Source organism: Mauremys reevesii, linkage group 19 (assembly GCF_016161935.1).
Source record: "Mauremys reevesii isolate NIE-2019 linkage group 19, ASM1616193v1, whole genome shotgun sequence".
In the NCBI taxonomy this organism is placed as follows: domain Eukaryota; kingdom Metazoa; phylum Chordata; order Testudines; family Geoemydidae; genus Mauremys; species Mauremys reevesii.
The window spans coordinates 25,086,986-25,100,000 of record NC_052641.1 but is presented as its reverse complement, the minus strand read 5'-3'; the positions used below and the strand labels follow the sequence as shown (position 1 = coordinate 25,100,000).

The following is a 13,015-nucleotide window of genomic DNA, read 5'->3' as shown; positions in this document are numbered from 1 at the left end:
TCTAGAGAGCAGAGTGCACTCAAACACTTGAACATAAGAGGGTAATGCAAAACAACCAGAAACTATGTTCAAAGATGAAGATAAAAGCAATTCTTGTGCAGTGATCCAAAAAATAGCATCTTTCTTTTTTCAAAGTTACCTGTTTTAATACAGCAGGCACACTGTGCCAAGTGAACCATTTAATTATCTGCAAAAATGATGAATCAAAACAATAGTTTGCAAAAATAAATGACTAACCTCTGATTAAAATGTCTGTCCTCACTATATGCAGATAAAAGATACAATACCGTAACCAAATGTATATCGAGGAGACGTGGCAGTACTGTGGCATGGATAACCTGATGTTTTATAAAAGGAAAAAAAAGCACAGGGTACTGAAATGTAATGAAATTTAATTTTCCTCTCTTTCTAAATCTGGAAAACCAATTAAAAAGAAGGCTTTTTTAATATGGCGTATGCAGCGAGCTCCCGAATCCTCTGAGCCAATAGTAATTTCAAAGTGGGCACTGACAGAGAGCAAAGCAGTCACAGGCTGAACTGTTTGTAGGGATTTTATTCTACAAACCGGCCGCTCTGTGGCAATGGGTTGGCAAACCCTTTCAGAGGAGTTTCAGGAAGAAAAGGCAGATGCCACACTCAGAGCAGTGTTACAGAGATGGGCTGTGGGAAGTCAAACTGTTCACAATGGATGAAGCATGTGGGAGCAGACTAGTGTGAGGAGCAGAATAAAACCTTTATTGTGCAGGGACTCCACACCTGTATGCCGCTAGACCGGTATGCTTTATTTCCATTCCAAATGCCCCCTGAAGAGAAAGGGAGGCAGCTGTCCATCCATCCATCCACGTTTTTCAAAGGCTGCCCATCACGGGGGTATCTGAGCAGTTTCACTCAAAGATCACTGGATTTAAAAAGTTTTGAACACTTAGAGCCAGACTGATTCCTGTGCTAATGCCAAGGTTGTTCTTTCCTTCAGAGCATACGTTCCACCGATGCCTGAAGTGTTCCCAGAACCCGATAAACTGCAGCACACCTGGCAGAGGGAATTCATAGCTACCCATTGCCAGGATCTCCATTATCCAGCCAGGAAAGAACTTGGCATTTATTTCAGGAATCCATTTGCTTCGATGGTTCCCCAGATCATAAATAGAATGAGTTTCCAATGTCTTTGCTGTCTCCGGCACTCGCAGTTGTAGAGCTGTGTTGGGATTATCACGTATACCTAAATCTGACTGTATTCTCTTCCTTCCACAGCACTGAATCGAAGCTTCCAAACTTTTTCCCACTGCAAACACCTGGACGACACTGCCCAGATAACTGCAGCTCTTGCTCCGGAATCTGACTCTGGTTAGTGAGTGGGGTGTGGGCTTCTTTGTGGTGCCAAAGCGAGACCATCAGCCTGCCCCAGCTAAGGACAGCCTGAGAGAGACAGAGGCTGGAAGAGCTGGGATAGCGCTTCACTGGCTGCCCTCTACCCTCAGCAGAGCTGGGGGGGGGGGAGGCAATTCACAGCAAACAACTGGGCAAAGTTAGCCCCTTGGTCTGTTTCCAAACTAGCTATGAGCAGACTAAGGACCTGGTTCTCCTCTACAACTGAGTGCAGAGCCAGGGACAGCTGAAGGGAGCAAGCTGCAGCTCCCTGATTCAGGCCTGCTCAGCCTTGGCATACGCTAGGGCAGCAAGTGCCTCCTCTAACTCTCAGTGCTGGTGCAAAGTCCCTTATTCCAGCAGATGATCAGGCATAGCAGAGCTCAGCTCCCCACTGCCCTAGCCCCAGCGGCAAGGGTCTATGCTAACTCGACCAGTTCTCCAGCAGCACAGATTCCCCTTGTAATGAGGACTTGTCCCGTGTGGAATCTCTGGCTGCTTTAAGGCCACCATGTGCTGTGCAAACAGGTCTTAGTAGACTGGAGACTCCAGCCCTATGAATTTCAATGCATTTGGCATTTGAAGTGACTTGGCGAATGCTTTATGTGAACATGTGTCACCCCATGGGCTGTTGGCCCGCGGTCTGCTGAGATGGCTGTTTAGACGATTTGCTCTCAGTAAGTTGCTAATTGTGCAAGGTGAGCAGTCATCTAAGCAGATACAGACAGAGTTGTTTCTGCTACGTGAATGGATGGCTTATTGGTCCACAATCATTCCCAGAGAGGGCCCACGTGGAACTATGAGGATTTTTTTTCAAACAAAAATGTCACTCACGATGGTCACGGAATGAGGAGGATGCTGGAGAGTGCAGGGAACTCCAGGCCCTTTTTGGAACTAAGATTTATGGACATTTTTTGCAGAATTTGCTCTGCTCTCCTCCTCACCCACGAATGATGTCTCAAGAATTCAGATGATGCAGTAACCAAAGGCATCCCAGCACCAGAAGGACCAAAGCTAGCCATGAGGGGAGCGCCAGTATCCCACCTCCTAGAGCTGCAGGGACTTGTCAGGCGTTTAGTGACCATCACTCGGGCTTGCCAGTTGAATCTGGCGCTAGTGAGTGTTTACTGTCCTCTCACATGTTGTATTTTAGTCAGAGAAACTAGACATTGCACAAGTGATTGTGTGAGCACTACAGAAACCAGGCACAGCATAGACTGGAAACACCCCCGCGGCTCTATTACGTGGCTCCTTCCAAATGGGTCACCTACAAGTGATGCACGGGGCAAAAAATGGCAAGTGCAGCTGCTTCCTTCCAATTGTGAGTATTGCTTTCTCGGGAGCTCGCTAGATCTCTGATGCTATAAAACAAGTCAGGCACGCAGAAAACCGTCCTCTGCCTAACAAAGGATTTCAGCTCTGCTAGAGCTTGTCTCATTCATTTTCTTATAGACAATTGTAAAACAAATCTGTAGAATAACGCGCCTCTTTTCAGGGATGTGACAGATCTATTCCATCTCAACGCTGATCTACAGCACAGCGTGTCTTTACAGTAAGCTGGTTGAGACCTTCATCTTCAGTTAACCGCCCCTCCCCAGGCACCCCAAAAATCCCCAAACAAACAAAGAAAACATAAAACCTCTAAGTATTCAAGACCAGAAATGGGCATTTTTAGAAAACTGCAATTAGATCCAGGATTCCAGCCGGAAGGAAAGAAAAAGAGGGGATCAGAAAAAAATCAGGAAATAGTGTATATCTGACTGGTATTTAGTTGCAACCCACTTCACATGCAGGTATTGTGCTCTAACTGCATAAAACATTCTGAAGTGTGAGTTTTGGTCTAGGCAACAAATAACTGGTATCAAGATTTGTTGTGAACTCCCAGCATGTCAGAACTCTGAAGGATCTAGTTATAAATCAAATTACTAAAAATAGCACGCTTACCAAATACTTTTAATGCTGGCTCCATGGATGTGGATTTCTAGGGGATCTGTAACTAAATCAAACCCTTCTGCAAATGTAACATTTAGCAATGGTGTCAATTTCTTATCCCTATTTTTTTTTTAAAAAAAGGTTTATTTAGTAATTTCTTCCCTTACTGCTACCGATGGCAGGCAATACACTTCTGGATTCTGTGTGATGGACTAACACCATCACAGATACCGTCCACCTGGCTGCCACAATGACATCAACTTAATCTGTTTTAAAGGACACGCACCGAAATATTTTAATTGTTTAGGGCTGACAGCTGGCAAGTGCTCTTTAGAAATTATCTGACCAACAATGTATCAAAGTGCTCTTTGCCTTTTTCTGCTGCCTTTCCACAACCAGCAGTTCTCATATTTTATCCTTCAAGAGCATCAAACTCAGCTGTGTCCAAAGCGAATAATCATCAACATGGTACCTGAAGGTTTCTTCTAAACAAAAAATCTACAAGAGGAGCATTTCACTGAAACCAGAGTTTTGGCTGAGGTAAAAATCAGCTGCAGTGATCTCTATAAGTTTATGTCCTTCTCAAATTCACACAAAGGGACTTTGGCTACATGATATGCACATTCTGATGGCTCCTGTGCAAAGTGTCCACCACATTTTGCATAATAATGTCTTTATAGGGACACCATGATAGCAAGTATTCAAACCCCAAAAGCTACAAGCATTGCTTAATGAAGATCCATCTGGTGTGTGCCATATATATATATATATATATATATATATAAATTTCCATCTGGGTGCATGACACAGTGTTATGTACAAACTGAGCTTGTGTAAAATGTGATTCAGAAGTCGCATATTGAGGAATTTCACATAAAATATAAATTATAATCCTATGCAGTCATTTTCACAAGCGGTGACTTTGTCATGGCTGGACTAGCAGAGAGATCACTAGCTATGATTATGTGTCCTGTTGAACTGCCCAAATATACAACAAATTGTTTCTCAGAAATCACAAATAATTGACAGAATGTGGCTTTGCCAGGTCAGCCATTGGCTAGTGGCACAATACACTGCCACTCTTCCATGCCAACCTCTGCTCCTCAGGGACTGAATGGTAGGAGTTTTTAAAAGCTGGTGCAATTTGGGCAGTGGGATGCCAAGCTCCTAAAACAGATAGCGCTGTGTGTCCTATGCATGGCTGACTCTAACCTGCCCCACCACAGGCCTCTCTTTGAGCAGGCAGATGTCTTCCGTCTCTAATCAGAATTTGAAGAGGGCTTTCTGTGGAGTATCTTGTAATTCAAAAGGTTTATGTTTCAGTGGCACTTACACAGCAGAAAACTTATTGGAGGCAAGATCCCCAAGGGGCATCAGCATATTGGCCTGAAACACACTGTTTATTAACTTCACTGAGATAGCTACAGTGGTATTAAAGCACATCCAATTAGAGAAGACTGCAGGAATATTTGCACTCTTAAATCTCTTACTTTCTGAAAGGGTTAAAGCTTATTATTAGCATATAATTTACAGGTCCTTTCTCCCAGGAAAGAAATAATGCACAGTAAATGCCACATTCATTTTAATAATACATGTTACAGTCTGTGCCCAACATCTGCACAAAGGTAAAGCAGACAGATTTTTGTGACATGTCCCACTCTGCCATCCAAACATAGGCTCTTTGTTTCTTAAGTGACGGAAGGTTTAATCAAGAAAGCAGGCAATTCATCAATCGAAACAAGGCTGCTTGCACGGCCCTGACAGCACACACATGGTTTTATACAGAGAAAACCTGGCCACCTGTCAGCAGCACCTTTTACATCAGGATATACAAATACACCGGGCGATCAATCCTCCAGCCCTGCCCATTCATTTCTTAGTTTTCTTATTATATTTTTCTTTATGCTAGATGCTGTTCTCATTCTTTGCAGGGATAGATGGTGAGACACGGCGAGCTATGGCTGTTTGTACACTATCATACAAATTTATATACCCTTAAAGTGACTTATTTCCCCTCTATTTGAGCACCATTATTATAAATAATTTTTCACCTCATTCAGGAATTTTCCCTGTATGCTATTATCTGTGGCTGCATGAGAGGGCTCTCTCTCTCTGTCCTTGTGGCTTTGATAAGCCAAAGCAATATGCTCAGGGATGCTGAGCTCTGAAATGAAGGCAATATGTAGTCACAACAACATCTTAATTAAATTGAAGGCCATGAAAAAGGACTATGTTGTAAAATACTGAGCAGCATTTGTCGATGGGTCTGTCTGGAATGAGGCATTCCCTGTCCTAATGGGTGGCCATTTGAATACGTCTAATAAAACTCGATCCGCTGTTTGGTGCCATGGTCTCAACAGCACATGAGACTCTTTGCAGATCCAGTCATAAATAATCCTGGCTATAAAAACGGGTGCGACATGGCGGGGAAAAATATCTTCTGTGTGAAGAAAAAGAACAAAGTGACTCCAGACAGAGGCCCTGATCCTGCACCAGAGCTATGTACAGGGAACCCCCCGAGCAGCATTACAGATCTGGGTCCATATTTTTCTATGTACAGCAAATCTTAAAGATTAACTTATTCATTGCTCTAACTTGCAATCAAGAATCTCTTTTTATTTTTTTCTGCCACCCAACATTTAATTGCTGAGAGTGAAAATGTCCAAAGATCAACCCACCAACCAACCAACCAACCAACAACTTTCAGCTCTATTTTCACCTCAATTACAGATCTGGAGTCATTTAATTATTACAGACACAATGGCCAGACCCAATGTTGTCATGCCAACTTACACCATCTGAGGGCAGGGCCTGGCTAGGTACGTTCAAAACATGCACCACAGGTGCTCTTTTTTATCCTCCTTGGTGTAACATACACAGATTCCCTTCCATCCTCCTTTAAAAAGAATTGGTTGAAATTATCAATATGGATGACGAAGATAATTATACATATTGTGAAATTGATTAACTGCCCATCTGCTATTTAAATGAGGACTAAATTAAAATTGCAATGGGAGGGAAGCAGATATTCAAAAATCATTAATTATTTGGAATTGCTTTTGCTTTCCTAGGGTACGTCAGAATTGTGAGAGAAGAACAACTCCCATTTCAGTGAGCCAGCACCTCTCCATCAGCAGCATTAGCCACCGATCGCTTCTGTACCACTGCTAACAGGAGCTTGCAGAAATCAGCAGTATCCCACGTAAGCTGGCCTCTGCAGGGGGCTGGAAAATGAAAGTACAGCCCAACACGCGGGCTCCATCCTCCTGGAGGATTTCTCTCTAGGCAATCTAACTTTCCCACAGCAGTTCCTAGCCAACTTTCTGGAGGCGCTGCTAATGCCACATGAACTGTAACTACCAAAGGCAGGAAAGGCCCACTGTACCACACAGGCTTTCACCTAAGCAACTGGTCATTACGAAAGATGCAGTAAGCAAGCTTTCAGAGATGCTAATGTCAAATTATTGGATAGGAACACAGGGACTGCAGACTGGCTCAGACCCAAGGGCCATCTGGCCCAGTACATGGTCTCCCACAGTGACCAGCAGTAGATGCTGCAAAGGAAGCCCTACTGGTTAGAGACTGGTTTAACCTGTGAAAGAAGGACGTTGCATCTCCCTTCCACCACTCTGCTAGCTATCGTTATATATTTTAGGTCACAATCATGATGCAGCAGGCAAAGCCACACTTGGGAGGTGCTTAGTAAATCCCTAATCCTTTATAAACTAGGCATTTTTAAATAACTGCCTGCCCGGTAATGACAAATCATCAACACAATGTGTCACTCAGGGTTGCAAGAGAGAGAATGGGACAGAAAGGTAAAATCAGTCTGGGATTATGCTAAAGGAAAACCATGACACTGTGACAGAAAGCAATCCGACTTTCCTGGCTTTTAGTGGTGGTGTCTTTGCTCATTACAACTTTCTTGCAAGTGTTTTTTTTTTTTTAATCCTTTATTTACTGATAATCATCCTGAATGAAGTTTTAGGTCTCAGAATATCACAGGCCAATGCCAGAACCCTGCACTGGGAGAATATGGAACATGGCTAATTCAGAATTTCCTTGGCTCTGTGGTTCAGGGGAAAGCCATGTTATTGTCCCTTTCACAAGGCATTTTTGAGCTAATAGGTAGTCAGAGAGGCAGCAGATTTCACAGATGCCTATCTGCTAGTGTCCCATTGACTGTTTAGCAAACCAATATTTGGACCCACTAAATTGTCCAGATACTGTACTACATTTCTGCTAGTGCTAAGAGGCTTGAAAGAACAATGCTGCTACCTGTAAACAGTTACAGAATTACCTTTAACCAACTGAAAAAGAACAGGGAGTCAGGTTCACAGCTGTGCAGGCCGGGAACGCTACAAAGTTAGCAACTGGTGAGGACTCAGACTCCCAGTGAAAGATGTTGGACCTTCTCAAACACTGCAGCATACTGCTCTGCTCCTCAAGAGCACTGGGATCCAGGGAGAGCCTGGCACACAGCAGCTACCAGCACGTGGAAACAGCCTGAAGCAGGAGGCTGCATTTGCAGAACCCCAATAAGCAGCTGGGGACACAGTATTTCCTTCTAATCCAACGCTGACTGGCCCAATAAAACATCCAGGCTCTGTAAGCTCCCTCCCAGGCCAGCCTTGATTTTCAGTCCATTTTGATTCCCACTCAACAGTTCTAGCCATTCTCCTTTGAAGGTCTCTGCTTCATTGCCAGTATCTACTGCAGTCTGTCCTTAGACACGAGCTCTTAAACTGCAAGGAGTGAGAGCAAGACCTGCAGCATGTCACAATCAGTATCCTACCTGTGCAAATCTAGACCTCAGCAGAGGAATTAGGTGTGTACATTTGTAAGTTTCCTGTTACCATAGTCCTGTAGCAAGACACTAATGTTGTAATGTAGATAAAACCGACTGACTGCAAATTACATAGACAGAACAGGAAATTTCTGAATGGCTACCACTGTGTCCTGATGCTAAATGTACCTTTATAATGTAAAGCACACGGAGGGAATTGTCACAGACAGCACCTAATCAAGGCTGCTGAAAAGGCAGCAATGGTCAGAAGGCAAAGATTCCTGCCAATGCACAGGATGTTTCACATTACTAGACCTTTTCTATGGAAATGTTTCACAGCTGCAATAGCCATTACAACAGATGTAAGCACTGCAGCTTGTATTACAATATGCCTGGAGGAGGATTGGCAGTCTGAAAAAAAAGTTACATACTTCGATTGAAACTTGTGCAAACATTGAGGCCTATTGCTTTGCCTGGTTTTATAGGCTTGTTTTGCACTTTGCCTGTAAACATCTGGTGAAATATTCAGGTCTGTATAAAATAGGTCATCTTTCCAAGCTCGTTCTGCTGCCGGAAGCAGCAGTCCCCAGGAATTCCTACTACCAAGGGGGCTCTCCAGCAGCTTTCAGGCAGAAATATTGCTTCTCTGCCTGCGTGCGCCTGTTGGGCTCATGAGGTGTCAGCAAGTGAGAACTCATGACCTTCCCTTCCTCCCCCTAGAACTGTGTGATATGAGCACAAGAACATGCTTTCCCTACATAGCCAAATCTATCAGGGCAGAAGAGTAATGAGAAAAACCAGTCCTGACATGAATTATGCCATTGTTATATTCCACATATTCAGGAATCTGAAGCTGCAATTTTAGCAAGTGATTACCTTTTAAATAACCATTTGATTATGGTACATGAATTAATGCCATGTTCCTATGTTAGAAGTGTCACTCACCATTAACAGAAAGATCCTGTGGATGGCACAGGTTTGCCACTTTTTCCTCCCTTAGGATGTGCAAGCACTACCTACTCTATCTTACACCCACTGGTTTTCCTGGGGTGCCAATCAGACCTGTAAATCCACCATAATCTAGTGAGGCAGCCAATTTCCTGGCCACATTTTGGCACAATAAATTTTAAAGCCAGATATTTTCCTCCTTTTGTGAAGTGACACAACTAAGGGAACACTAAGGCTAATTAGCTTTTCACCAAGATTACCACAACAGTTTTAAAGGCCTGAAATTAGTCTAGGAAAAGCACTTTGAGAAAATAATTTAAGTCTGATATTATTCTGAACTGTAGCTGTTAGTGCAGGATATGATTTTATGTGTGTGTTTACACACACACAAAACACCCCCCTGAATGTAGACAGCTAACATAAAGAATGCCATCTTGGCACATAATACATAACATTATTCAGTAGTTTGTAGGACCACTCCATTTATTATTGCTGTGGACTGCAAATGGCTTCCAGACTACACTACTCTTGGCTGCACAGTGACTGGCTCTGTGAGATTTTATATTTATAACAACTCCCCTCACAACTTCCTAGCGGCAGCCATGCAATTCCAGCCTGGTATTTGAGAGTCAAGCTGGGTTGCCAGGGAATGATGTGAAGGGCAAAATATAACTGGGCTCAAAAACCAATTAGATAATTTCATGGAGGATAGGCCCATCAATGGCTATTAGCCAAGATGGTCAGAGCTGCAACCCCATGCACTAGGTGTCTCTAAACCTCCAACTGCCAGAAGCTGGGACTGGATGACAGGGGCTGGATCACTTGCTGATTGCCTGTTCTGTTCGTTCCCTCTAAAGCATCTGGCACTGGCCACTGTCAGAAGACAGGATGCTGGGCTGGATGGACCAATGGTCTGACCCAGTATGGCCGTTTTGGGGGGGGGGGGGGTTGGCTTAAACATCACCACAGAAATAAAGAATCTGTAGACAAAAGTTCTCCTGAAATGAGTGTGCATAGGTGTCAGCACAGGCTGAGCTTTAGGCCTAGTACTGAGACGGGTTGTGTGCAGGAACCAAGATATGCTGTGTTCGCTGGTTATTTTCATTTATAAACATGCACGGTCTCGTTCCTGCTCATGGTACTTACATATGTATTTTAATTGTTCTTTCATTAACGTGCACACTAAAGCTAGTGTGAGGAAAAAAATCAGGAAAAATATTCATTGACTTTTTTTCCACATTGAAATTTGGAGACTTTTGACTAGCTCTAGTATCTGTAGGCCTGCCCCAGATGGCAAATGGTGCCATTTTCTGACTAGAGAGTCAACATGTGCTCAACATTACATACAGGAATAGTGCCTGGGATTCTGGTGTGTCTCTCTCCTCCAATATCCAAGAAATCTGGGGAAAGATCGTGAAAGGCCCCAATGCTCCTGAAGAGAGTGAGATTAAGGCCACTCTGGAGTTTGCAGATAATGGAGGGAAATAGAATACGCAAAAAAAAAATGCTAGAGAAGTTCTAAAAGCAACAAAACCCTTAAAACCAAACAATGTCTAGTTTTTGATTTATCCCAGAGGTGGTGAGAAAATTCTATGCCATGCCCGCACACGACACACTGAGTCTGCAGGAGTTCAGTTATTTTATTTTTACTACGTATGTGGTGGGTTTGTTTGTTTTTTGGGTGGGGGTGGGAAGAAACAGGAGCACTGTCTATGCAGAAACTGGGCTTATCACACAGAGAGAAGTGTCCTGTAAATATGGAAAGAAGAGATGGGTTTTATGAGGTAAATAAGAGGAGGTGAAGTAAGGATCAGGGCAAAGGGGAGAGGAAGAAAGATAAGCAGAGGTGTTAGACTGACAAAAACTACCTAGAAATCCCACTCCTGGCACCCATACTCCCACCTGGCTCCATTGTTTCCAGTGAACAATGACACTCACTGTTAGTAACAGTTGTGCCTGAACGTCCTCTGGACTATTTCGCATCCCACATGTTTCTGATGCTTGAGTGACAGAAATCTTGGAAGTCCAGTGCATTGATCCCACACCTCTTTCCTTTTTATGCAGCCAAGACTGCTTTATTTGGTTAAACTTTCTGATTAAACTGACAGAGCAGAGTACAAAAGAGTCATTGCTGCTGCACTAGCTTACCTGATATGGCATATAAATTTGAGTGCTGGTGTTCAAAGTCGAGTCGGGAGTTGTTACTTTTGCCTCGAAAGCTCGCGGGAAGCGTCAGAGATATGTGCCTAGTGAAGAGAGGGGGGAATGGAGAGGACATTATTACAGAGCAGGAGAAGGTGCTGCTATCACCCCATTCCTTAAACTGATGATGATTCCTGTGAGCTCAAGTGGTAAACAGCAACCGCAAGGCTGCCTGCAAAAGACAGAGTTTGGCCCAAATCACAGGAAAGTGACAGAACTGGTGACTCGGTCGTTATTACCCGACTTGTTCAGCAGCTTAAGTGAAATGTGTTGGCATCTCAGTCCAGCTCCCAGCGGGCGAGGAGCCCGGCGCTGGCACATCCACGGGCAGCTGCAGCAAAGGGAGCAAGGTGTGACTCTGCTATGGAGACCCAGCCACCCACTCACCCCCGAGAGCAGCATGGCAGGGGCATGGGGCAGCTGTCAGGTTTTCATGAGCATCACCTTGACTTTACAGAAGTGTCCCCATGATGCAGTACTAACAGTCTGCAGGCAGGCACTGAAGGAGTTAAATGTGTATCTTTCAAGCAGTCAGTTGATGTCTATTATAACTGTGGGTCTGGATTTATCTGTAAGGTAAAGCACTGCAACCTTGCTGCATTCACAAACACACTCCCTGGGCAGCCCACTGCATCCTCCCCTCAGCAGCTCAGGCTTGATTGCTCCAAACAGAACCCAAATGTACGAGGTGGTTTCCTCCAGCCCCACACTCAGAGAGGGGCAGCCACATTTTCCACCTCGCCCTTTCCATACTGCCCTTGAGAGACCAACGAAACCCTGCCCAGGAAAACGCTCCGCAGAGCTGCACATGGCCACCAGCAGCACAGGCCATGGCTGTCGGGGCAGCAACACCAGGCTCCTCCTCCTCCTCCTCCCCCCATTTTAAAAACTTTAGTTAAGCCTTAACTTCAGCACATGCTGTAAATAAAACAAGCCTGCAGAAATGAAGTCGGGGCCATTTCAATACCTCAGCATTTATGAACTATTAAAAGAAAACCGCACATGCTGTAGGGAATGGCATAGAGAGTGGGCTAGAGAATGCAGGCAAGCTTCCCAGAATCCCCATCTGCCACAGGCCAGGAGCTGGAAGTGATGCTCAGAGAGCCCCAGTACCAGTAGGTACGAGGGCCAGAAACACAAGCTCTGTCTTGTGGTCATTTGCAAGCAGTTGATTTTCAAAATCTGGAGTCTGGGTGTGTAACTATTCACCAGCTGTTTGGCAACAGGGAAAAAACCTAAACCTCAACCTGACAGCCACTAACTCATGAGGGTAAGTTTCTAGGTTCCATGCTCCTTGTGGCTCCTCACACTCCCTGTTCAAGAAACCAGGCAGGGAATCATGGCCCTATGACACCTGCTTCATAATCCTGTGCTGGATCCTACTTACCATCCAGGCCTCCTCTATTAATGGCAAACTGACCAACTCTCCAATGTACTATCCTTGGGTGGAATATGAAAAGGTCAGTTTCACAACTTCTCCTGCCACCTGATACCTCTAAGTGAATGCAGAAGATGATTTTATTTTGTCCCCTAAACCAGTCTTCGTACTTGATTCAATTAATGTGGTCACTAAACTAAACTAGAGAGACAGCTTCATCCAAAGCCCTTCAGTTACAGAATACATTTCATTAGGAGATGATATTTGCTAGCTATAGATTTATATGCTTTGATGGGAGATTCAAGCTTTTCCTTTTTAATTTAAATCTATATTTTCTACTGCTGATTCTAGGTCTGTGTGAATTTTTATTAAATGTTATCATTAATCTTCTGGACTCAGTTGCC

General features: G+C 44.1%; 1 protein-coding gene across 7 annotated transcripts in view; it reads right to left on the bottom strand.

The window, feature by feature from the left end:
- MVB12B (multivesicular body subunit 12B) overlaps positions 1-13,015 on the bottom strand; it is a 104,028-nt gene that overhangs the window by 43,545 nt on the left and 47,468 nt on the right. For all 7 annotated transcript variants that reach the window (XM_039506207.1, XM_039506206.1, XM_039506203.1 and 4 more), the window contains exon 7: positions 11,180-11,277. In XM_039506207.1, the coding sequence (XP_039362141.1) occupies positions 11,180-11,277 (98 nt within the window). The remainder of the gene's footprint in view (positions 1-11,179; positions 11,278-13,015) is intronic.